At 42.0% G+C, this 27,434-nt stretch overlaps 1 protein-coding gene across 1 annotated transcript in view; it reads right to left on the reverse strand.

The window, feature by feature from the left end:
- The window catches only part of TMEM132B (transmembrane protein 132B), a 262,231-nt gene that overhangs the window by 144,574 nt on the left and 90,223 nt on the right, over positions 1-27,434 (reverse strand). Inside the window, exon 3 of the mRNA XM_032198732.1 lies at positions 9,017-9,157. Coding sequence (XP_032054623.1) covers positions 9,017-9,157 — 141 coding nt within the window. The remainder of the gene's footprint in view (positions 1-9,016; positions 9,158-27,434) is intronic.

The following is a 27,434-nucleotide window of genomic DNA, read 5'->3' on the forward strand; positions in this document are numbered from 1 at the left end:
TGCCGAGTACTTGGACAATAGAGGAAGGATTGGAAAGAATGTCTCAGGTACCTGTAGGTCCACAGGCTATGTTAATAAAAGCAGTAAAACAATTAGGTGACAACATGAAGGAGCAGTCTAAAGTGCTTGCCGCCCTTGCACCTTTGCAAACCCCCGGAGGACGTTCTAATGGCCGAGGATCGGCGCTGCCGCGCCGTTGTTTTCGGTGTGGTATTGCGGGACACATCAGACGGGAGTGTAAAACAGAATCAGTGTGGTGCCAAAACTGTCAATTAAATACTCATAGCACTTCGGCATGCCGACGAGGTGCGTCGGGAAACGGCCGGAGCAGCGTCGCCCCGCGACGACACAAAAAGCGGCTTTTGCGACAACGGCAGCAACAGCACCGGCACCATCTGCAGCGACTCCCCTCTTTCTCCGACCAGCCACCAGAGGGAGCCTCGGCCTGGATTGGGCAACAGTAGTCGATGTGACTTTATTGGATTCGAGACCCACCAGGGTAAGGACAGGAGTTTTTGGACCAATAATTATTAATGGTGAACCCGTGGGAGCTCTATTAATAGGGAGATCGTCTGCCACTATGAGTGGATTACAAATATTAATTGGACTTATTGATAAGGACTATCTTGGGGAAATACAAGTTATGGTTTCTGCAATGTTCCCTCCAATTCATGTGCCGCGGGGCACAAAAATAGCACAATTAATCCCATTGCCTCATCTTGCTGAATCGTTAGCACCAGAATCTGGAAAGTATCGAGGACAGGGAGCATTTGGCTCCACGGGAAAAGTGGTGCTATTGACACTTGGTATGCGTCAAAGACCACGACAAAAGGTCACTGTGTGCTTAAAGGATGAAAAAATACAAATTGAGGCATTGTTGGATACTGGTGCTGATGTATCGATAATTAGCACAAAAGATTGGCCGTCACATTGGCCTACATTTGAGTCTAGTGCCACGGTTTCAGGAGTAGGAGGTATGATTCTTGCTCGTCGATCACCAGTGCTGCAATGGACAATAGGTGATAAGGTGGTAAATTGCAGTGTATCCATCTTATCACTGCCTGAGGGAGTACAAGCGTTAATAGGGCGAGATATCCTTGCCCAAATGGGAGCGGTTCTCACAACAAATCATCAAAATTTTTAGGTGTGGCCATTGCTTGGACTTTCCCAATCCCACTTAAATGGAAAACTGATGAACCTGTGTGGGTTGAACAGTGGCCACTAAAACGGGAAAGTCTTTTACATGCTCATAAATTAGTACAGGAACAGTATCAACAAGGGCATTTGAGACTGTCAACAAGCCCTTGGAATACTCCGGTTTTTGTGATTCCCAAAAAATCAGGGAAATACCGTTTGCTACATGACTTACGAGCAGTTAATAGTCAAATGTGTGCTATGGGAGCACTGCAACCTGGGTTACCTAATCCTGCTATGATACCAGAAGGGTGGAAATTGTTAATTGTAGATCTTAAAGACTGCTTTTTACAATTGCATTACATGAAAATGATAAACAGAGGTTTGCTTTTACACTCCCTGCCATAAACTGTGAAGGGCCATGTCAGAGATTTGAGTGGACTGTATTACCTCAGGGCATGCATAATTCACCTGCTTTATGTCAGCTCTATGTCGATGCGGCACTTCAACCAAGTCGCCGCGCATGGCCCAAAACGATAATTTACCATTACATGGACGATATTTTGCTAGCCCAGGAGGAGATATTTTCCCTGCAACAGAAAAATGCTCTGGCAGCTGCTCTTAAACAAATGGGACTGGTAATTGCACCAGAAAAAATTCAGGAGGCAAGCCCCTGGAAGTACTTGGGGTGGAAAATTACAGATTCCACTATTCAGCCTCAGAAACTTACCATCCAATCAAACATCAAAACCCTCAATGATGCTCAAAAACTGCTAGGAGATTTACAATGGATTAGGCCAGTGGTCAGAATTCCAAATGAACTGTTGAATTCCCTTCGGCCATTATTAAAAGGAACCGACCCTGCCACAAAGGTAACATTATCACAAAAACAGTCAGAAATATTACAGCAAATTGCATCATTGATTACAACGCGTGTCACACATCGACGCATACCCGACAGACCACTCGATCTTACTATTCTGTGTGGTCCGCAATACTTGATGGGTGCTATCACACAGCAAAAAATAAAAACGGGGGAGACGGGAGTGGAAACTGTGGTATTGGAATGGATAGCTCCCCCATTGCAACCCCGAAGAACAATTCAAGATGTGTTATTCTTAAATGTCCAGGTGTTTTGTGTTGAAAGTATTTATGTAAGGGTAAGGTTTTAAAACAAAGTGTTGCAAGTCACTTCACAAGGAACACAATGAGAGGCAATACTTGTTTGTTTGCTTATCATTCTAAATTATATTCTTGTGGTATGATTGAGGTTGTGGTATGATTGAGAGTGAGATGTGCCAGAGGCCTCTGGGTGTGCAAGTGTGCTCTGGGTGTACAAGTGTGATCTGAGTGTGCAAGTGTGCTGTGTACTGTGTTAGTGAGAGCGCATTTATTGCCATAGTACAGGCTGAAATCATAGGAAATTAGTCATTGTGTGAAGTAGCCACTTGGAGAAACTTAAGGGAATGTACTGTTTAAAACTTTTGATCGTACTGAGTCAATGCACAAATCTATTACTTTCTTGAAAGAGCACATGAGAAAGAGTCAATATGGTATCAATCCTTTCCATCAATGGTTCACTGGTTTGTTTGAAACAGTGCATAGATGCTTACTGGGATTGATCAAGGAGGGACTGAGGATTTTGTTCGCTGTGGTGTCAATCATCATTGCATGTAGTATTGTGATAAATGTGGTTGTAGGGTTACTTGCAAAAATGTTATAAAATGTTATAGAGATTTTGAAGAGGTGCCGGAAGTGGGTGCCCGGTGGATCACTGCAAAAGCGGACTGAAGCAGCTTTGGAGTCTGCACGCGCCGAGGACGACCAGGAAGAGGTTCCTGATAGTTATTCTGACGGTGACGTGGGCTGTGGCACCTCGACGACTATCAAGAGCAGCCTTTAATCACCATCAAGTGATTGGGTTTGGATGTGTTGCTATTGAGTTGTTGCTTACTATTAATTGCGTTGCCATTGAGTGCTTACAGTAATTGTAGTGTTATTAGGGTTAAGTTGTATAGTTGTGTTATGTATTTGACATCTGATGTAAAACCAGCCCTTGAAGAAAAGTCACCAAGAAAGGATAACAGCGACCATGGCTGAATTAACGAAGCAAGGGACTTTGGTCATGTTATCAGTTATAATAATGGCTGGACATGGTAATGCCATCTTAGGGAAAATTGACCCTCAGCAGAATATATGGGTCACCTGGGCTAATCAGTCTGGACAGAGCTCATTCTGTTCAGTTAGTTAAAGAGGGACTTCGGTTTCTACTTATAGTTATATTGATTATAATTGCTGCATATGTAATCTTTAACTGCCTAACTAAAAAACTAGAGCAACTCACACAGAAGGTATTTGTTGAGCAAAATAAAAACGGGGGAATTGTTGAGGAATGGTTAAGTGAGGTGGGACATGTGAATGTGGGGCAATTGGCAGGCAATAAGCTAATAAAGTACCGTACTTAGCTTACATGGATCTGGGCAAGTACGCAGGTGGCTGAGAGCCAATCAGGATCAAGAACACGATGCCCTTAGGCGATTGGATAGACCCTCTGGGGCAGGACGGTAGCAACTGCATAGCGCGGGAAAGTGTTAGCCAATCCTAAGTTTAGTTTAAGAATGTTTACGAGTTTCGGAATAGATAAAAGGCGACTGAGCTATCCATTAAAGTTGAAGTTCACTGTTCACTCATATTGAGCGTCTGTGTCTTCCTCCCGTCGACAACACTGCCATGTACTACAGCAGTCTGCAGCCCTTTCTGGTCTTAATCATTGTAGCAAAGCAACCCAACTCCTCATTCTAGCTTCAGCACACCCCGTGCCGTACCACTCAAGGGCACAGACCCAACCAAGCTGTGTCCTCAGGTGGCCAAGTCACAGCAGTAAGGAGTGCAGCAAACCACCAGGACCAGAGCAGGCTCTGGTTGGGGACAGTGGGAGTCTGCACTGCGCTGCCCTTCCTTGATGGCCCATGAGTTGTGACCCACATTTGTGTCGTTCTGGAGCACAGACCAGCAGGCAATTCAGTGCACAAACACCTCCACGGGGATGTGAGATGCAGCTGCAGCCTGGCAGAGCCGCGAGGACCCAGACACCCCAGCAGATGCTTGCTTATGGCCCCCAGCAAGGCAGGGACTGGAGCAGTGGTGGGAGAGTAGGGAATGCAGGGAGCAGCATTTGTTCTGAGGGACAAGGGCCTCTCAAGGCTGTCTGTCAAGGGGAGGAGGGGGAGGAGACAGCCTCAGCTCTTTTTTTTTTTTTTTTTTTATCCACAGCTTTAAAAACAAAACTAACTGATACAACATTTTTGCACATTCATCAGCTCCAACAGTATGTATTTACTTTAAATAAATATATGCCCATATCTTTACTGGCAGCCAACTTTTCATCTTCCTTTTGAGTGATATTTCTGGTTCAAAGGGTATTCCCAAGCACAGGAAAAGACGTGAATTATTTCAAAATAGGAGGTTATATTTGCATACCTATAAATACATGAAATAACTGTTTTTCCTGATTTAAGTATATATATATAATGTGCACACATTGCAATTATATTTTTATAAAGTCCTTTAATTATTTCAATTCTTTAAAGACCTTTGAAAATGGTAAAGAAATTGAATGATCATTACAGGATTTTAATTTTTTATTCAAGTTTAAAGATAGATGATGTCAAATGCCAAATGGTCAACCCGGTCTGCATCAATTTAAAGAAAATAAATAAATAAATAAATCCAAATTTCCAGGCAACAGTATAAATAGTTCTGATAGAAACTTAAAGAATTCCCTCTGAAGGTTTCACCCTCCCTACTGCTTCTTTCAGTCTTTCTCATGCAAGTTTAATTTATGCAGTGATGGATATCCTGACAGATAGAAGCTGCATTGTAGACATGGAGATAAAATAATCCCTAAGTGAGAAGAACCAGTTTGGTCATAGTAACACTATACTCAGCACTGTGTATACACTCACACTGAATTTGTGGCTGGTAGACTCCCAGTTGTTGACCTTCTATCTATCTGAAAAGCATTTTTTGCAATAACTCAACATTTAGCCCTGCACCATAGTGTAAGATCCCAGATCCTCTCAACAGCTATTCTGTGTGGAACGCTGAAAGCACTTGGTTTTTATTGAAGCCCATCAGCCCTGATTTCCTCAGCTCCTTGCAAGATGCACTCTGTGCTCAGTGCAGAAATCCATAAAGATCCTTTCTTATGGCACAGAATACTGGGTCCCAGCTGCAGGCACCATGTAGAAGTATCTGTGCTTGAAGTAGAAACTGTGTTTTCTGGAAACAAAGCACACTTCTGATTCAACTAGCCGTACCAAAATGAGATTCATGAAGTTCTGCCCCAAGCAAAGAATACAAGGGAGAATAAATGCACATGACAACAATCATTCTCCTCACTCAATGAGCTGCCAAAAAGCTCATTTGAGATGACAGCAGTAAGGGCAAATTAAGGCTCCACACAGATCAGAATAGGTGTCTGCAATATACTTGTGTGTATTTAAAATAAATCTCTTCTTTTTATGCTCTTTGTTCAACTACATTATCAAAAAGAGGTTTTAAATACAAGCTTATGGGACTACTAAAGAAGTGGATTTCTGAATGTATTCCTAACAAAACACACTCTAGAAAGCATTAATCTATGAATTGTGACAACCTTGGACAAAATGGATTTTTAATAGAATATAATGTAAATTGTCTCTAACATTGTGATAAGGATTTTTTTTTAAGTAATGCACAGAAAAGGCATGATGCACTCTGCATGAAAGGAGGAAAGGTCTTAATTTAAAACATTTTAATGAGCACACAATTTGAGTAGGAAAATGTGAGGAACGGAGATGAAAAACTCACGATAACACTGTAGAGGGGAAAAGGAGAAAGATTAGGTAAGTAAGCAAATTTGAAAAGGCTCCCACCGATAAGAGTAGCTAAAGGACGCAGATGGACGACAAATGCATGCAAGCCCAGCACAGCTGATCTCCCAGCAGGTGGTGTCTGTTGGTGGCTCTTATCAGTCACATGCTGGGGAAGAAAGAGCAATCAAAGTGCAAAGCAGTAGAGAACAGACCTCTGTGCTAAAGGCAACGAGGATAGTCAGAGATTTCGGCAAACACAGCTGTGGCTTGTCAGAGTTTATAATTTTTGCTGAACCTCCTAGAGCTGCACGAGGTGGCTGGGGTGTTTGGCCCTGCTGCAAGGCTCAAGGGAGGTTGCAGGACTGTGGGAAATTTGGCAATCTCGTAGAGGAAACTATGTGGGCTTAGAGGCCTGAGTTCTAGCTTTGGCACTTCTCTGCCAGTGTAATGTCGGGCGAGTCAGCAGACCTGAAATGACTTCCAGGAGAGAAAAATCTGGCTCCCCTGAGGTAGGAACAATTCTGTTTACTAATAATAACTTCTGCTCTGCAATGAAAGAGATTGATCCCGCACTCGCACTCATACGTAAACTGCCTTTAATGAAGCTCCTTGAATTACTCAGAGGAGCAGATGAATCAGGTCTAGTGACAGTTTTGCCACATTGACCTTAACAGAAGTTCAAGTCTGCTCATTCAAATAGAGCAGCAGAAACCCCACATAAATACTTAACGTCCTTTGAAAGAAACAAGAAGCCACCCCTATGACCAAAAAGGCAAATTAAAGCAAAGATCAAAGCTAAATATTTACTCTAAGCACTACAGTATTTGCAAATCTGGAAATGATCTTTCAGCAGTTTTCATTTGCATACTTCAATTAATCCAAAAATATTAAAACTAATCTCACAACAGAAAGGGTCAAAGTATTAATTAACTTGAGATTCATTGCTTTTGTGCAGTTTAACAGTTCAACACAAAGCAAAAATCAGTTTTAATAAAAAGTAAGTTAGTGTGACAGGTATAGTTTCATGAGTTAGTGAAACCACCTACAAGGCAATAGTTTCAGTACTCTCCCTGTTTTTTGTCTTACTTTACTAAATAGTTACTGAGTTTTGATAACACCAAACAATCTTAAGTCTTCCTTTATCCTCAGAGTTTCACTTTCAAATTGATGCCTTTCCCCCATATTCTAAACAGAACAGAGGTTACAACTGCTTTAGCAAGATGCCTAAATGCCATGTTAAGCAGAGAGCAAGTACTGCACCACCACCTCAATATCAGCTATCTAAGGTTGAGATTTCACTGCTGGAGCCATCATGTGTCAATTCATAGCTCCAGGACAAGTATGATAGCTTCCTTGGAGCCACTAGTCTCTGCTAGCTGAGCTCTTCTCCCACACAAAGGTTCTTTACTGGCTTTTAGGAGAACTGGGAAATCTTGCTAAAAGACAAAGAATTCGGAGACAAAGCATACAGAGCCTAATCCAGCTGCCAGAGCTTTGCTCTACCATTACAGGAGCCCATGAAAACCCAGCAAAAAAAAAAATGACAAGAGGTGGACATAATTTCCTACATCACAAATTCAGACTTGCAACTTTGACAAACATGTTTAGGAAACAAGAGGGAACTTTTCTTACTTTTTTTTTTTTTTTTTTTTTTTTTTCCTTTTAAATGGGGAGGAAGTGTGTGTGAAACAGGCAATGAACTGAAATGTTTGTCTGACATTTCATGCCAGAAAGCTCTGTAAAACTTGACTTAACCAGAGACCGAGAATGTAGGAATCATCTCCCCTCACTTCATGTGTTTACAGTGCAAGTGCTGTGTCCTGCTCAGTCACCTCCACTCTCTGCATCTTTACTGGAGAGAAACAGGCACTTTCTGCTTGCTATTATTGGTCCTGTTTTACGCATCCAACAGGACTCTCACCTTAACAGTACTCTTTCTGTTGCTAGAAAGCATGGTAAATAGTCTTCACCTCAACACATGTACTGCAGATACCCAGAGCTTGCTGGGATTCATTTGTTCTTCAAATACAGCTTCAGGAATCAAATAGAGTAAATGCCCTTTGCACTCCAAGCCTTTGGCAACAGTCTTCCTAGATCTAAACAATGGCTAACAAACATTTTTCTCCCTTAAAGGAGCTTTCAGAAAAGGACGGATGCAGAAGACTCCTCAAATCAAAGTTTTGACATAAAGTTTTATGCTTTTCTAATTATGATACAATTACATGTTAAATGCGTACAGAGTGTACTTAAATGTACAGTAACAGTAACTTCTTCACTGAAAGGGTTGTGAGGCATTGGAACAGGCTGCCCAGGGAAGTGGTGGAGTCACCATCCCTGGAAGTCTTCAAAAGACGCTTAGATGTAGAGCTTAGGGATATGGTTTAGTGGAGGGCTGTTAGTGTTAGGTCGGAGGTTGGACTCGATGACCTTGAGGTCTCTTCCAACCTAGAAAATTCTGTGATTCTGTAATTCTGTGATAATGGAGAGAAATTGCTTGTACTGTCAAATACATAATTCTGACTAACAACATAAATTTCTTGTTACCTTTGATACAGTTGGTGGGAGCATTGCCACAACAAACATACATGGCATTCATGAGATAGTTCGTAGACACTCATAGGTGTTTTGCAGCAGTAATGAATAACAGTTAATAGCTATTACTTTTATAGCTTTCAAATAAAGGAGACAGCATTGTCCTATAGTTATTCTCCATATTTCTCTATTTTAATCCATCTCTCTCTGTTGGCTTTTTGTCAACAGGAATTCTCCTGTTGCCCCGAAGGCACAAGAAAAGCAAACTTGAGCCAGGACTAGTTGTCTGCCTCCAGTATAATTAGATCACGTGAAACAAAAGGAAAAGAAGCTCTAATCGCATCACCTATAGCTTTTCCAACAAAGATGAGGAGGAGCAAATGCTGCTGTTAAAAGAGAAATACCACCCCTTAAAGAATTTACTGTGTCTCTCACAATTATTGTGTCTCAGCATTTCAGCAAGGGTTAATGTGCAAAAGAGCTTGCTGGCTTACCTGCTTTCTGGGTCTGGGTCGTTGTGCACACAGGTGATTGTGGCAGTGGTCCTTGCACTATCCGTCTCTTCTTGAACCCCCCACTGGTCTGCATCACTGACTCTGATGTCCATGATCTTCACGCCTGGGGCTGTCCTAATTCTGTGGGGGAACAACAGGGACTGCTTTAGTTACAGACCCCATACAAATAAATCCAGAGAGGTAAACACAGAAGATGAAAGAGGAAATATTCCTTCTTGCATTAGTAATACACTGATACATTGCAACTCTAAGTCATTCTGCTTTAAAAATATAAAATAGGTCCAATTACTTTAAAGAAATGAAGTATGAGTTTCATTATATGCAAAGCCAGTTAATTTTCAGTTCGAACAATGTGGAAAGAATAAGGATGCTTTCTGCTTCAGTGGCACCAGTTTGATATAAATGAAACAGATGTGACTAAGCATAAGTTGATTAATTTGTCGTGTCTGTCCTGCAGTTTAAGATGGAGGATAAGAGCACTGTGATATAAAGTAGATTCTCCTGCTCAGAAACCTTTGGGAGTAAGGTGCATCTTAATATTAGGGTGATCTGCAAGGAAAAAATATGTTCCACTGTTCAAAGACCATAATGAAGGAAGAAGAGGGAATGTTATCATACACCCTGGACAGAGGGATGAAAATAATTATATCATTCCACTGGGATCTATCAAACAGTGCCTACAAAACTTGCTGCTGAAAACACTATGATGCTGACATGAAAAACCTTGATTTCCTAAGCACAGGTAGAGATAAAAGCAGTACCTTTTTTTGCCATTTGCTTAAAAAAAAAAAAAAAAAAAGAAAAAAAAAAGAAACCTTCATGCTCCAGTGGGGCTCTGCATTAGGAACAGATTGCCAGGGAATAGAAAACAAACTGCTTTTAATAGCAGAAACTTCATTTGTGCAGCTTGACTCCTGAAACAAGCCTGGGATTTTGACAGGAGTGCTGCAAATATGCCTGGAGAACAATTAGGCTGAAAGCAACTGCTGTAGCGCCACATTCACCACTACTGTGACTTAATTAAAAGCAAAGCCAGCAGAGGCCTCTTAGTGGTATGGTGGAATGAAACAGCACTGCTGTGACGTGGAGCGTTACTTAACAGTGAGTTGTGATGGATTTGCCCCAATGCCTCATGGCCAGTCAGTGCTCACATTACAATGTTAACAATATCCTATGAGCTCTAGCTGAGTTCATGGTCTAGGATCAAAAACTTCATGACTTGACTTGATGGGTGTACTTTTCCTCTGAGAAGGAATTAATTCATCCTTCTTTTATGATGTCCTTGCTTTTCCCTGTAAGGCTTTACTGACTTGACTGACCAAATTCATGCCTAGCATAACCAATCTGATGAAAAACATTTCCTGTAAGGAGAGAATTTTGATATTTTTCGATTTGTTTCCTTTCTAATTGTTTCCTTCGGATGTCCACAGACATCTGTATCTCCAAACAACGTCTCGAAGTTTACGTGTCTGTTTCATATCATCTCCTCTTTTTTTCACAAGAACATTCATTTATTTTGTAGTAATTACACTGGACCAAATCATTCCTGCAAAACACCTCCATAGCTTCATTTCAAACTGACTTGTAGCTTACATGAGAGACAGAATTAGGCCTTCAGCAATGGATTTAATCTTTTTTTTTTCCTTTAGACTTAGTCAACCAGTTTTGAAAAAAATAAAAAATAAAAAATAAATTAAAAAATCCTATTTTAATTTTCTCTCTCCCAGACAAAACTATGTATTTTTAACAAATTTGCCTCCCCACCACCTCCTCAATTTCCCAATTTTTTCTTGACAACATTCCTGGAAGCCTCTAACCTAACTTTCCACCCAAGACAAGGCCCTCATTAATTAATAGTTCACTGAAGGGCAGGAGATGCATAGGGGAGTGGGAGGAGGAGGGCAGGACAGCTGGATTTCACCCATGATTTCAGGATTCATAAGTGTTTTCCCATCTGTCAGAAGCCTGTTGCGTCCTCCTACACAGCTCTTGCACTACAGATATCCTCGCTCTGCAGCATTTATTTTCCTGCAGCCCGACCTGAGCGTGGCAGTCGGCTCACTCCGGTGAGAATGCAGCGCAGCGAGGTGCAAGCCTGAGGCACGCTGGAGCACATGGGACCCCTGCCCTCTGTCACAAGCTGAAGCTGCTCCTCCTCTTCACCTCCATCAGCAGTCCCACACAGAGCAGGTTGAGGATGCAGAAGCTTCAAATATCCACATGCCTGGCTGTTCACAACCTCTCCAGCCATGCTGCACCCCAAAACGCTGGCCAACCCTCTTGGGCCAACCCTTCAGCCATGCCTGCCCCCCTCAGCCAGGGAGCTTTGCTCTTCCTTCACATGTCTGAATACAGTTCCAAGATGCTTTTTGCCTATCTGGGCAGCAGCTGGGTCCCTCCCAATGCCTGTCCTGCTGGCTCACTGCTCAGCTTCTCCTTCGGGGCCCTGTCCCTTCTGAGGTGGCCTTCTGGCTTGAAGCAATGCCGTCTTGTTGACTGTGCCTACAGCTTTCTCTTGCCACCTATCTATATTCTGTCTTGCTGGGTTAGCATCAAGTGAACATCACATACACTGCTTCCCAGCTATGTTTTCCAAAAACGTCTCAGAATGCTGCATTTTAGGAAAATTTCCAGTCTAATCCCCTGCAATGCATCTGCTCTGGTGGGCTGAGACAAGATGTCATTTTGCATTTTTGGATATCAGTACAGCCAGAAAGGTTGAAAGAAGGAAGAAACTCAATTCAGCTTCTCACTTAGGAAAAGTCAAGAAATTCAAATCAAACAGCCTACATATGGAAGGTTTGAGCCTACTATTCCTTGGATAAGTGATTCATATCTTTAAATCTGCCCCCAAACTCCACAGGCACAAAAAATGTTTTAAGCATTGGTTACTCAGGGTATGAAAAAAGAATAGGAAATTCCTACCAGATCTGACATAAATTGGAGAAAAGAGGGTGAATGTGTAGTGTGAGAGCCCAAGCGCAGGGTTTATTGCCCTTGCCCTGTGCCAGGCTTCAATTATAAGCTTGGGTGGATCATTTAGTTTTCTTACACCTCCCTTCCCCACATGAAATATGGGGAAGTGCTGCTCTTCCAACTCCTAGGGAGTGTAAGGATAAATAGAATGGATTGGAAAAAAAAAATCTGATGCCCTTTCAATTTGCTGCCTGACAAAAATTCTGCCATCACTGGGTTTGAAAACATGGAGAAAATTTCCTTAAGTATTTCGCAGAAGCATGATCAAAGAAGCAACAGCTACCACTATGATGACTTAATTCATTTTTTATAAAATTAAAGATAATTGTGGAATGAAAAAAATTTTTGAAAAAAAGAGACAAAACATCAACCAACTGGAAATTTCGCAAAACTGACATTCCATTTTGACACAATAATTTCTTTCTGAAAAACAGAATTTTCAGGCAGAAAACAGTCCTGTTAAAAAGTGGTTGCCCACCTTTAAAACATTAAAGGTGGCACTTTGTGGCACTTTGCTAAGGCGATTAGCAGAGATGCAGATGAGACAGGAATACTGAATGAGGTCATGTAAAGTCAGCCTGCAACAGCCCCTCCAAAGCTACAGCCTATATTCACAGCCTGAATCACAAATGGGGTGACCACTTTATTCATGGTATTGTCATCTTATGGGTGGAGGAAGCCCAAGAGAAACCTGACATCCTCAAGCACTGCCTTCTGTGACATGTATACCCATAAGATCTTAAGAAGAGGTAGCTGGTGGGGAGGGGAAAAGTGTCAAAGCTGTTTGGAACAGGGACCTAATGAAGCAACCGCTTCATGAGGAATTCTGCCCTCTTCTCCAGCTATAAACAGAGCAAGCTCCTTTCAATTTAGACTGCAGAATACAGTTGGTATCCCTGGCAGAGTTTTTTCCCCGAACAGTGTGTCCTCCATTTACTGTGGAATATAACAAAGCTGGAAACATGATAGACAGAATGAAGCAGGCAAGCAGAAGCATCCCCAGCCTGACAACTTGGACCAACCAGAAACTATTTTAAAATGCAATCCCAGCCTTAAATGTATGTGACCTCACGAATTCAACAGCTCTAAACCTCTTCTCTCACCTATTACAACAACAGGAAAGGAGAAGGTATGAGTAATCACCAGGGCTGGGCAGCAGCATAAGGACTGCAAGAGGGATTTGAACAGATGAGCACTTAGTGGAAGCGGTGCAGGGACTTCCACTGCCTCCCAGTCATTTAGGCACAGAATCTGAAAGGTAAATGCTTGCTTGCAACGCACCCCCAGCAACACTCCCAGCAGCAGCAACTGGGAAGTAAAATCTTGGAAAAAGAACTTTAAAATAGAAATAGAAGGAAAAGATAGTCAGGAAATAAAACCAGAATGTGCTCACAGCAGATGGAACATGCTCAAAATGATGGGAAAGAAGACTTTCAGAGCTATTTTAGAAATCCTCTCATCTCCCCCCAAACCCATCATGGGGGAAAACATGATCTGAGCTAAATTCACTTTCAATGACATACTAATAATGGTTATGATAATAAATTTCATTTGTCATTTCCAAGCATTTCTGTATTCAACCCTTCAACACATATTTTTAGCCCAATTAAAAATAAAATCATTATCCCTCCCTTACAGGAAATCCAAGCTGTAGACCAGTTTAGTTAACTTGCCTAAAATTAAACAGCCTCTGCAAAGCCAGAATGAGCACCAATACATCCTGATTCCCAGGCTGACACTTTGGCTAGACACCCCTACCCATCTTTAAGATCAAACTAGAGCTGAGTAATTCCAGACCCTCACAGAGCATTTTACGTATTTGAAGAATTGCACAAACAGCAAGCAATTAGTTCTGAATGAGGTCCCTGGGGAGTTTCGAGTTAAAATACGTGTGTTTTAAGATACATTAAGCCAAGTGCTATAAATTAAAATAATCACCAAACTCAGGCATAACAACTGAGAACTTTTGGGGGTGTGGGCGAGACAGACAACTGTTTCCATACAGGAATGGAACTGAGGCAGCCCTCCCTTTACAGGGGTAGGAACCAATTGGAGTTTGTGGGGGCATAGGAGAAAGCGATGCAGAGCTGCTTCACCCCAGCGCATCAGGGTACAACGATCAGAGCTCATTGGTGTTAGTGAACAGAAAGCAGAGTGGCTTGGGAAGCACTTTTGGGACAGAAGGAAGGCCGAGGCAGGGCCAGAGCTGCCCCAAAGGAAGCACCCCCATCTCCTCCATGTCCTTCCCAGGCGGAATTCTTCACGGGTTGATCCAGATATTTGAGGAAAATGAGGCAACATAGCCAAAAGCGACCTAGAAAGCACGTGCCAGAACCAGGATTTACACCTTCATTTCAACTCCTTCAGCACAAAACCATCCAGCTCCCTCCTGGCCCTGCCTGAGACCCGCTACACACCGCAGCACCCGGCCATGCAGGCCCAGGCAGCTGGAGCGCGAGTGCAGTGCTTTTGAGGTCAGCCGGGACCAGCAGTCAGGCCCTCAATCTTCACAAGCTAAGCAAGTGTTTATTTTCTGAAGTATTTTTCCAAGAACTTTATCTCCTCTTTTGTATTTTAAGAGACTTATCACAGATTTATGTTCAAACTGCTCCCCCATCAAACGCGCCTTGAAATAGCAGCACTCAGCCAGCTATGTTTATTCCAACAATTGTGTATTAATGTTGCTACAAGTAAAGCTATATAAGTACATACAGTAAAATACACATCAAAATACACAAAGATCCTGTGATAAACCAAGCCCTCCCCAAAAGGTCGGGAGTGTAGAAGCACAAACAATATGCTTTTCTGTCACATGAGTGAAGCAGGCCGCCTGCGAAGCTTGTCGGAGAGGCACAGGTAGATGGCAAGCAGATGGTGATGGGGAAGAGAGGGCAGTGCAACAACCAAAAGGAAACACTCCAAAAAGGTTTCTAAAATGACATCAGGGTGACTTCCGAAAAAACGGACTCCACAATCAGTAAGATTGTAAAGTAGGTATGTTTATTCAGTGCTGGACAGCGCAAGGGGTAGTCCTGCCAAAGTTGTGTGCACCTGACATGGCAACTTGCCATGGTTATATGCAGCAAAGAGTTACATATGCATGAAGTTTCACAATACACCTATACATATTCATAACCTGTCCCCACTTCATATTAAAATTAGTTCCAAGGAGTCATTTCCATAAACTCCTCCTATCTGCACTTGCGCAGCGTATTCTGATGGTGGTCGTCAGGGGTCATGAGGATGAAGATTGATGACTCTCCCTCGTCACCACTAGTTGACCTCTTGTCTTTGTGCAGACTCAGTTGCTCCTTGGCTCTTGCCCATCCACAGGACCAGTTTCTACCAGTTTCTTAAGATAGGCTCACACTCTTATTAGGAGACTGACCTTGGTAAGGGGCCCAAGGCTTCTTGCTTTAGTTAATTTGAACAATGCACCATAGTTAGCAAAGACACTAAGTAGCATTCTAGTTTAATGCCATCAGCGCTCTATCTCTACTTGATAAGATTCTCCTAACTCCCTCTCTCAGTCCCCCCTTTTCTAAAAAGTTAGTAAATTCTTTTATTATATTCTCCTAACTCCCTCTCTCAAGGGAGGTTAAAAGCTTTACGTGACCCTGGTACAAACCCAGTGGCAATAGGTATGACCAGTGAAACAAAGTGGGAACTGATGGTGGGACAAAAAAAGCACATTTGCCCTCAGGGATAAAGAAAGCTCAGAAGAGATGGAAGCAGCAGCTTCCCCAGTCAGCTGGAGTTTTCCTTATGATACGACCTCCGCATTTCATTCCAGATAAAACCTACTCCAGTGGCTGCCCCTTCATTGCAAGTCCAATGCATATATTGGCCCAAATTCATTTTAAAAACAGGGCATGGACTTGCTGTGCTCTGCCTGCCTTGGCCCCGTTGCCCCAAAAGCCCTCCCCACTGCAGGGCCAAAGCTTTCTCAGCCACCACCCACCCCATGGAAATGCCTCTGGCAGCCTCAGAACTCCCTCACCTTGACACCACATCAGGAAATTTGCCTTTTCTTTGCCACTATATCTCAATTTCTCTCAGTATCTGCTATTTTTATATAACCTTTTGTAGCTGTCTTATTTAACCCCATCAAATGTTTGGGGATGCAGTTTCTCTGAAAGTAGCTGTTACTGCTGTGTATCAGAATATTTCCATCCAACGGGTGCTCAAGGAATCAAAGTCCAGGCCAAAGCACCAGGAAGAACAAAGCAAGAGAAAATAGCAACAGTGACCAGCGAAAGGCAAGGCAGGAGCAGAGCTGCTCAGCAGACATAGTGGCTAACAGACGAAAAAAGCCCAAAGACCTGGGGAAGAGAAAGCCTTTCACAGTCATAGAGGGGATCAATGCTAAAGATTTAGAGTGATACAACTACCACTGAAGCTATCAAGATCTTTTTGCAGCCTACGAAATGTATCAAAATATGCTAAGCATCAAGCTCACTGGCATATTGGAGTTTGAATAATTAAAAGAGTAAACAGGATTTTAATTTGGATTCTGACAGTAAAGTGCCTTCCATGTGATAAATTAACTATTAGGGAAGACAAATTAACACAATCTACCCTTGAGTATGATGGCTTATGATTTTGAGGAAGCTTTTACAGAAGCATGATCAAAATAAGGCAGGATGACAAATAGGAGGTGATGTTGGGGGGGAATATTTTATCAAAAATCCTCCCTCTGATCTTTGATCAAACTGTACATAAAACTTCCCTAAAAAGTACAGCAAATTTTCTCAAGAGCCACCCATTTTTCCTAAAAGCTTATAAATATTTTAGGAGAGATCCACAGCTACTCTAAATCACCAGAGATTGATGAATTTTATAGCGAATTTTTAATATTGAAAAGTTAAATTTCACATCTCTGAAGCAAAGCCAGGAAAAGGAGGAGTCACCCCCTATTAATTTCTTCTGAAGGGAAAGATATCTTAGAAACTCTTTCCAGATGTAATACAAAACTCATAATTTCAGCAAAGAACATGGGAGCATTTCTAAAACAGTCAAACATTACCTTGTATTTCCATACCCAGTGGAGAATTTTGAATTTTTGCTAATTCTTTTTAAAGGTATTGCAGCAGAAAGTCAATTTTTCAGTTTGCTTTCTCTCTTACGCAGGTAAGTGAATAGAACTTAAAATAACAGTGGAAAGACATTCTGATTGTCTGGAAATTAAAGCTATTATTTTTAATTCTGATTTATTCCTGTCACAAACCAAACCTGTTTCTATGGGTTTGCAACACTGCTATGGAGACCTGAGAGGTTCTGAAGTCTTTACACAGTATGAGATCAAAACACCACCTCCCTCAGTGAACACTGTTTTCATCAAAATACATCGGCAGCAGAATTTTTTCCTTCAGGAAAAAAAAAAGGCCACCAGGTACTGGGGCAGGAAACCTTGGGTTCGATTCCATTAACTGAAGGCAGTCTGTTAACCATTTAACTGTTTGGGCAAATTCAAAATGGAAATAAGGGTATTTACTCACCTTGGTATACAAATTCACCCCACGAGGTAAAATATACTGCAACTGTAGCAGTTGGCCTTTTCATAAGACATGTAAAACTAGAAGCCACTTTTTTTTTTCAGTCCACCTGAAAATGTTGTTGGGCCATTAACACACAGATTATTTTAATTATAGTATAAGCAAATGTGAGATTGAGATTGTGCTAAAACCAGGAGAACCCTGGTATCCCGCTAACACAACTCCAGAGATTCCTGCTGCACCTACACAGGGAAGCCTTTCAGGTCCTCTGTCCTTTGCCTGCATGGAGAGCAGCAAACGCTGAAAATCTACAAAGAAGCCCACAATTCCTAATGCTTGCCTGACACTTTACACTTTCACAGTATTCAATAAACACGAACGAACTATTATTACTATTGATCAAAAGGAGAGTCTTCTTCCAACTCTAAATGATTCTTGTGCTACCCAACATCCCTTTCCCATCAATATGCACAACCCGCTCACAACCCTGCCTCCCCTGAACGAGGAGTGATATTCTCCTTTCTTCCACTGCCTCCATTCAATTAGCTGAGTTATGATGGGCTGATCATTATTCAAAGAGCTCCAGAGTGCCTGCTCTCATGCCCTCTTAGACATCTTCAAGATTTGAAGTATGTGCCCTCTTTTCTCCAACACAACAATTTGTGTGTACCTTCTCTGTAGAGAGAAGACAGAAAGCGCTGGAGTAGTTTTCTGTAACACGGGTCTACAGAACAAAAATCAAAGCCCACTCAGTCTCTTCAACCTTTCTTTGAAAGATCTAAACCACTCAGACTATGTCCTTTACCTTGAAACCAATGTAATGCTATTAGATGAAACTGTACCTTAAAGCCTAGAAGTACAGGAGAACATGCATTATCAAGTCTGAAGGTGTCCAAAGTATTTGAACTTGGAATTCTTGCAATCATGCAGAAACACAGCTTTGAAAACTATAATGAAAATATCAAAGTAAGTCAGAGGTTTCCTCCTGCAAAGACAAAGATACTTATAGGTTTCCTTTTATTGCAAGCCTCCCCCCTGTCAGAAATCAGCACGGCAAAAATGTTTGTAGGCTGAACAGAATTCAGTCCTCCTAGGAGACAAACAATCTTTGTAAAGGGATCATTTTTCTACCTCTACAAGTTAAAAAAAAAAAAAAAAAAAAAGCCCCAGAGGTCACAGTTTTTCTGGAAGCACCAAACAACAATAAAGTAAAAACTTTCCATCCCTCTCCCTGCAAAACTAGATAACGAGCTCCATAGCATTGTCTCAGCCAGCACCGGATGGGGTTTTACAGCATTTAAAATAATCCATCACTGCAGCGAAATTTCCTATAAGGAAGAAGTATATTAAATATAATTCAAACCACTATAATTAATTACCAGGGATCAGGGGATAAGACTTAAAAAGTAAGAACACTACAGAGAGAAGATTTTTGAAACATACACCTCTAACTTCTACAGAAACCAGTCCCAACACTTGGCACATCAGACAATTGCTGGACAGCAAGAAGCAGTCCTCAGGGCATCTCCCATACATTTTTCTACACTTGCTCCATATTCTGCAATTAAAAAACAACAAAGGAAGGGTTGTTATTAGGAACTCCACTGGGACTGTGGCAAGGAACCAAAGACCTAAGCACAAGGGACAGAGTTAAAGGGAAAAGGGGAGAAAAAAAAAACAAAGCACTGTGATGAAAATCCTCCCAGAATTGGGAAGGCCACAAGAACTTTGCCTGAACTAGCAGTTGTTGTTTATATTGAATTATTTTATGGGATTTTATGTTGTTTAATCGAAGAAAGAAAATGGATGCTATAAAATATGCAGAGCTAACTGGGGCTGCAGAGTACATTGCTGAATATTGCTAGTAATGCCATTTCCCCTTTACTGTCAAAAAATAAAAATATCGTTCTTTATACCCCTGTCACATGGAACAGTGGTCCTCTTGCACTTGCCAATCAATCATCTCAGTGCGCACCTTTACCTTGAGCGCTATGTGCTAGGATGGTGAATAAGCAAAGCTCAAGAAATAATCTCCCTTTCCACAAGATAGAATTCAATTTCCAGTATAGCTCAGACTAGTACTTGAAAAGTACCATAAATTACAGTAAAAAAGCATTTTTCTGCTGCAAGTGAAAATTTTAGTGAGCATTATGATTATGTGGTTTGTACTCCAGGCACCAATGACCACCAAGTAGGCTAATAATGTGTGAATTCTGATGAGAACCAGCCCTCCAGCTGCGGTAAGCCATCAAATACTTTTCTTTCTTTTTTTTTTTCTTTCTTTACCAGAAGTTTTTTTTCCAGCTGCAGACAACAACTTTACAAGATTCTCCTGGAGATTAAGCACTTCCCAGTGAAATGAGCCCTCTCTTGGGGTCAGGCAAGCACAAGATAGCCCTTTGGGCACTGTCCTCACAGGCTTTTTATCTTTGAAAGCCCCAGTTTGTTTTCTTCAGGTGGGGCTTCTCAGAAGCTTTTGGAAGGCCCTCTTCAGATAGACTGAGCTTTTGCCATCAACCCTGTGGAATCCTTTGGACCTCAGCAGATCTGGCAAGGGTTCTGCAAGCCCCAAGTTACATCTCCTCCCCAAGCACAGCTGAGAAAGGCTGCGTAGCAGAGGCTGGCTGCATCCATACCCTGCTGCAAGGGAAGCCAGAGAAAGACCTGCAACTAGATGGTGCTGAAGTGTGAGCTTGCTGGATTTGCCTGCAATACTTCTAACCATAAGGGTGAGGAGATGGCTGTCCCTTTCTAGGCACCCTGAAGCTCTAAGCCCCAGCTTTTGCTCTGCAGACCTGGTCAAAACACCCTTCTGGGAGCTGGTGTCTGGCAGACAAACTGGCAGCCCCAGTGTTCGGGATGGGCAAGAAGGTCTGGAGCTTCCACCTCTCAATAACCTGCTGCTCACAGTGCTGCTGTGGCTCAGAAAGCCTACACAGCCTTGCAGAACTGTCAGGAAAATTTACCAGCCACAGCACAAAAATTGCTTGCCATTTACCAAAGTGATTGACGGTAATGCAAGAAACTAATGGCATTTTACTTGATTGTCAAAAGATATTACTCACCCTGGCCCAGCAGGATTGGGGAAGGATTCTTTAATCCTTGCAGCGATTTTTAAATTAAACTCTAGTGCTCAAAGGGCTGAAGACCAGTCAGACAGCAGCTTGCTTCAGGATGGATTCAAACGTGATATAGCACACGGGCAGATTGGTCCGGCAAAGCAATAAAACAGAGCAGCTGCATGCTGTGCTTTTGACTTTTTTTTTTTAAAGGGACAGATTTCATGGCAACAAATCCATTCTCAGATCTTTGATCTCTAACAAAGACCTAGGTCCTGGCTGTGCATGTTAAACAAAGACAGGGAAATAACAGGGCAAAAGGGCTGTAAGGATCTGAAGACAACTGATATAAGAGGTGCAGGAAGGGGCTCCCAGTTGGTTGGTCCCTGCATGCAGGGAGTATTAAGTGGTCATTCACTTCCTAAACCAATACAGTTGATAGGATTGTTCCCTTTGTGGACTTCCCTTTCCTTCCTAATGGTACTAAACCACTTAACCCCTTCCTTCATCCTCCAGCATTTCTCCTTTAGCTGTTTGTCACCATGACCGTGCTGCTTGGGTTTTGTACTGCCATTCCCCATGCATGGAGGACATCCTCCAACATGGTTCAGCCACAACATCCTTCTTAACATGAGCTACTTCACTAGTTTGGGAGCAGGTGACATTCACTCACTAGTGGACAGGTGACGGGGTTTTTTCAGCCCTTCAGCAGGGTGTGATTCTTATAAGTGGTAGGACAGCAGGCTCCAACACCAAGCACTGCCCCCGGGAATTTTGGTAAGACAAACAGCAAGAGACATTGCACAGCACTTCTGAGGACGGGAACAAGCCACTCTCATACAGGTTTGTTTTTGGTTAACCTGTTTTCTTGACCAGAATTTAAGCTTCAAGTTCCTATACATCCTCAGAAACCAGATGAGAAACCAGCTCTGCAAAAGGTCATGAACAAAACGAATGAGAAGAAACAACTCAAGTTTCATGAAGGCAACACATGCCTAGGTGCTAGCTAATAAGAAAAGTCTCTTAAACTTTCAGCATTTCAAAGAATGTGCTTTGTTTGCAGTAACACTCTAAAAACATGCTTTGACACTGGGGAAGCTGAGGGGCACTGAATCAACTACCAGTAAAAAGGGCTATGATGCTTTTTAACATATTTTCTGGTTTTCAGTGAAAAATGCTCGGTGAGATGCTTTGTCCCTATCCTCCTTTTTCAATCCTGACTAATCCCTAACCCTGTTAGCCATGAATTTGTGATTAATGAGCCTTGTTTAGAGGATATGAATACTGAAATTGTTCTGATATATGGTCTCCAACCACAGAAAGATGAGCTAATTCAGCAAGGGTATCTTCTGTGCTTAGGGGGGATTCCAAACCTTCAATAAAGGAAATCAGCTGTTAAGTCATTTTAACAAGGGGCAGCATGCTGTGCTCCCCGCTCCAAGGTGCCAAGCAATGGTATCGCAGCTTGGCATCTGGGGACAAAATCATCTTCGTGCATTAAGGATGCTTACCATCTGCTCAGAAATCTGAGGCCAGTCAAATAATGGCTGTGACTGAAAGGAGGATGGTGCAAGTGTGGTTTTCCACCGGGGTTCTTAACTGTGAGAACTGTGCACACACCCGCCTCTGACTTAGCACAGCAAAAGACCAACAACCTAGGGCTAAACTAATTATGACTAGTTATGCTTGAGCAGGAAAACAGTGGCCGTTCCTCTCCTGCTTCAAAGGGAGAAGTAAAACAAGTTCCATCACAGCTCTTCTTCCCTACGCCTGGAAGGGAAGAACTGTCCCTCAGGAGCACTCCTCTCCCAGGGTCACCAGATGAGCAGGCTTCCTTCTCCGATGAGGACATTGCCAGGACATTTCTCCACTCCAGGCTCAACAGCAGAAATAGAAAAAGCTGTGATGCCCAGCCTTCCTGATGACAGTTAGAAAATGCACTTCCCACACCATGAAAAATCTGATAAAACACTGAAAACCAAAAAGGCAGTATTTTTCATAAAATTATCCATTATGTGCCCACCAGTATTTGGAAATAATGTGAGTTTGTGGGGTTTGTTTATTTTTTTTTTTTTTTTTTTTTTTTTTTGGGGGGGGGGGGGGGGGGGGGGGGGTGCCTAATAGTGTTCAGTATGGTTTATAAAATACACCAAGATGGAATAAATGTTCCTTGTTCTTTTATGGCATTCACTCGCAGGCATATTTCAGGAGGCTAATCCTGAGGACCAGGACATTAATTTCAGGAGACAATCCCTTTTTCCCCTTCACAGCTCTTCAGAGAAAATGACCTGGTCTGATCTTAATGTATCTTGAAGAAGGCAGAAAGATTAATTACGCTCCTCCCTATCTTATCTTTGTGGCACATCTGAGCAGCTTGTACAGTCATAAAACCTTTATTTCCAGGGACCTTTTGATTGTACTGCTGAGATATTCAAACACTCATTAAACCTAGGGGAAAGCCCTGTTCACTGAGACTTGATCTGGAAAGGTGTTGAAGGAGGGAGGGCTAAAGTTACCTTATACTTAAGTTGAAGAGCCAGGCAGAGATTTATTCATAAGTGACAATCTCCACCCCCAGAATCACCTATCCATGCAGCACCCCCAGCACAGGAGATGCTGTTGGGACCTGCAGGGCTGAGCAGTGCAGCCTGCTCCAACAGCTGGCTCACTCTGCTTGTTCATAGGATGGAAAAGGGAAAGCGAAGAAACCTGCCTTCTATTTTTGTAGGCACAATTTTGCATCTACAAACCACAACTGTTTTCCAGTCACAACACTAATGTCAAGTTAGAGCTTAGCTTTCAAACCAGTCTCCTGCAAAGGTGGTGTTTGTCAATGCCTGCATGATTGTGGCTGTAACTATTTCCTCCAGCTCTTACTGCCACTATATCTGACCTTATCGGAGAGTCAAGTGCCGAGGCATTAAAGTGACAATATCTTCTGAGCCAGTAATTGCTGATCCAAAACCATATTCTCAATTACTTATGTCAATAGCTTGTGGATACTGAAAGAGAAGCCAGTATTTTACTTTGGCTGTGCTTCCTTTCTAATCTGATAGTTAGGATATAAATTATCTGATTTGTTGATGAAAAGCTCAAATTACAAAGCCACCATTCACAAAATCACTGAATGTATGGATGAGTTCCTTTGATTTTAAGTGGTGTTGAGAAAGGCATTCTCTCCTTTCCCGGTATTGCTGTCTTCCTGACTCAAATCTTCGCTGTCACACTATCCTCCTCAATTAACTTCAGGCACAACTATTTTCAGGTGTAACACCCTGCCTGCCAGCATAGCAGTAGGCTTCAGAAAGTGGGCCTTCAAACCACAGCCAAAAGCTCATCTATCAGAAATACCAGTATTACCCTTCTGTCTCACTTTTTGGGGATATGCAAGCTCAGCAGTACCAGTACAATTGAGGCTGTACTTACTCCTGGGAAGGCTTGGGCTGATTGTCACATGGGGAAACCCTTTTCTTTACAGAACATTCCTGCAGTCAACATCCCTCTACACTTCTGTGTGAAATTACGTAATGGCGTGCATGTGGTGCTACAAAGAGTAAATATCATGATGTTAAGGGAAGTCAGGGTTCAATTTCCTTGCATGCAGCAGGTGAGATATATGCATCGAGAAAGGCAAGATCTGGAGAATGTAATAAGCAGTCGCAGGTGAATATAAAATATAAATGCAAAATGCATTGCTTCATATTTATTACATCTTTTACATCTAAATCAGGTGGATTTCATTCCAAAGACTGAGACTAATCTGAAGTAATTTAGTGGGAGGCTGGTAGTTGAAACACATAATCACATTTCTAGAACAATGTAATTACATTGAATTTAATGTGATTTCCTGCCACTGGTTTAAAAGTGCAGCCACCTCCACGTTCTCAATTTACGCTGAACATGATGTAAGATTGCTTTTATGCAGTTAAAGCACTGCATAAGGAAAAAGTATGCCAAGACTCCTTGAATTCCCCAAGACCATCATGCAAAGGTCTCAGTCATGGAGTACCAGTACTTTCAAAACAAACATTCCTATCTAAACACTTTACTAATCTTAAATTTCTAAGATGCTGCTGTCTCAGCAGATGACCAGTGATTTTAGAATGCATTTTCTTTAAATATCTCAAGGAACAATTTTGCTGATCTTAAGAACTCGTGCCCAAGTCAGCTCTGCACTATGGTGTGAAGAAATCTGAAGTGAGATTTGCCCTTAGCACAAGAGTTTTCAAGTTTTCATATGTTGCACATGCTTCAGAGTGCTATATTAAAACATTCTTATAAAGAAAAGTATAATAAATGGACAGGACATACTTATTAAGAATTATTAGAAATAATAACAGAAAAAAGTCATTGCAATCTGAATGCACACCATAAGTTTGAATCTTAAAATGAACAGAAGGACAAAGGCTTGGAATTTTGAAAAGTTACAAATAAAATAACATGGAAATTGATATTCACTTAACTCCTAAAAATCATTTAAAACCTCATCCAGAGGGAGAAAGCATTCAATTCAATGCATCAGGAGACCCTGCACTGTCAGCCAAACCATACTTCATGAACAGAAAAACTACTATTAGAAAAAACACCATTAAGTTCATAGCTGATCAAATGAAAGCCTGCAAGCATACCCAGTACAAAATAATTCAAATAATCTCTTTGCAGAATAATTTCAAATAGCAACCAATGTTGTAAAAATCTAAGCGTATTTATAATCGATTTGCAAACAAAAAGAAAAATGATTAAATTAATCAAAAATGCTATTTACTGCTGGCAGTTCATTTATCTTCCTGCAGAATGTTTCAACATTTATATTCCTTCATTGGAATAAATAAGTATTGAAATACAATGGATAATGAAGCAGATGCTAAAGGACAACAAAAGTGCATAGGATTTTTTTTTCCACAGACCTATATAAGCTTGAATGAAATAAAAGTTTAAAAGCAAGCTTTAAAGCTAAGGACTTTTATGAAAAGTAAATGAACAATAGATTTAAAGCAGTGCAATTATTGGTAAATCACAATGCTCTGGAAATGGCCCTGGAGCACCCCAAACTCATTGTATACCATGGAGAGGAGGTGAAGGAGGATGAGAAGAACCCCTTCCATGCAGCCAGCTCCACAGCCCTCACTCCAATAAACCACCTGAATTTTAGCCACAAAGCCAGCTGCAGTTAGGCTTTAAGCCAAATCCTGAGATTCTTCCTTCCATGAACATAGCCTCTGGATACGGAGACCTGCACCAAGGCAAAGAGAGGGCAGTGCCTTCGAGATGCATTTCCTGAGCAAAGAGATGCACCATGAAGGGCTAGGCCGAAGCAGCTGCAACAAATGTGAATGTTTCAGTTCCACATGCCCAACATCACTACACCTCCGGCCTTCTTCCTGAGCTGGAAAAGCTTCCCAAAGGCCTCGGCAGCCTGTTCAGGTTTCAAGTCCTTAGCAGGGTGTCTTCGAAGACTGAATACATTTGCAGAAATTAATTTTGGACTGCTGCTTCTTAAAAAGAATCCATTTCTACATCAGGCAGATTAGCAGCAGCACCTGCTGGAAGTTACAGTCTTAACCGAACCCAAAAGGTACTACGCAGATTTTCCCTTTTGTTTACTGAATAGCCTACTTTCTTCAAGGTGACTTGAGACACAAGGCAGCTTAAACAACAAGAGATTTTCTGGATGCCAGAAGGCCACGTTCTCATCCCTGACTGTCTTCTCAGATCAAGAAGAGAATTCTGCAAAGGGTACCTGGAAATACAACCAGGGAGTCAGGATCTGTTGCAGGAAGAATGGCCGAAAACATGACAGACACTAGTATGGTCAGATCATGCTCTTCCATTTATTACCCGAATAGCCTGACTCTTACAGCAAACTTAACAGGGGCGGATAGTGCCTCACACAAGGTCAAAAGCACTCAGACAAACAACTTCACGAAAACAACCCCATCTGCAAGAAAACAACCCCCTTGTGATTAGCAGTCACGTAGATCCCATCTTTGAAGCCAGCTGCTGGCAACAATATTTTTCTAAATTCCTCAGTTGGGCGATGTGGGAACACTTTAATGGGAACTTCTCACAGCCGTCCTGGTAGCTTGGTTTGCTCAGCTGCAGCAAGCCAAAAATCCCTCAGCAAGGACCCTTATTAGGTTAAACCATTCATTTGTAAACCAGAGTCAAGCAGACACAAACACTGTGATTTAAGCTTGGACAAAACAATGGTTAGAAATGAGAAAACAATTGGCAATGGCAGGTTTATCTTATCACTGCATTAGCTGGGAGGGCCACATGACTCTTCATGGCTTTCATTACACAGCAAAGTAACTGTGAAAATCTCTGCTCACCCATCACCACTACAACAGTTACATATTCAGATTTCTTTCTGAAATAAGTGCAAATTTGCTTTGATTGACTGACATTGCATCAATTAATACATGCAGAGCATGTCAAGGGAAAACCTGACTGAATTCACAGTGTGGTACTGACTGAGTTTCCAAAAGGAACAGTTGTCAGGACTTAAAAGGATAACTTTCAAGCCCACATTTAACTGGTGGCAGAGGTATTTCAGTAACAAAGAGCCTCTCCACCTACAGGCAGGCCTTTCTGGGACAGAGAGGTGGACTCAAAGCCTTTCTTTTCCTGCTACCATCAGCTTGTGTCTTGGCAGCACAATACTTTTTCCTCTGAAGTCCTACCTTTGAGACAGGAAGCTGGGGAGGTGGCAAATGCTTTACTAGAGATTCAAACAATCTGTGGAAGACTCAAACAAGCTTGGAGAACAAGCTGTGGAAGAGGAGCTGGAGATCAAATGAGGGGCAAAACACCCCTCTTTGTCCCTTTTCCCCACCAAGAATCCCCCAAACACAAACTGCCCCACCA

The sequence above is a fragment of the Aythya fuligula genome, chromosome 17, assembly GCF_009819795.1.
Source record: "Aythya fuligula isolate bAytFul2 chromosome 17, bAytFul2.pri, whole genome shotgun sequence".
In the NCBI taxonomy this organism is placed as follows: Eukaryota; Metazoa; Chordata; class Aves; order Anseriformes; family Anatidae; genus Aythya; species Aythya fuligula.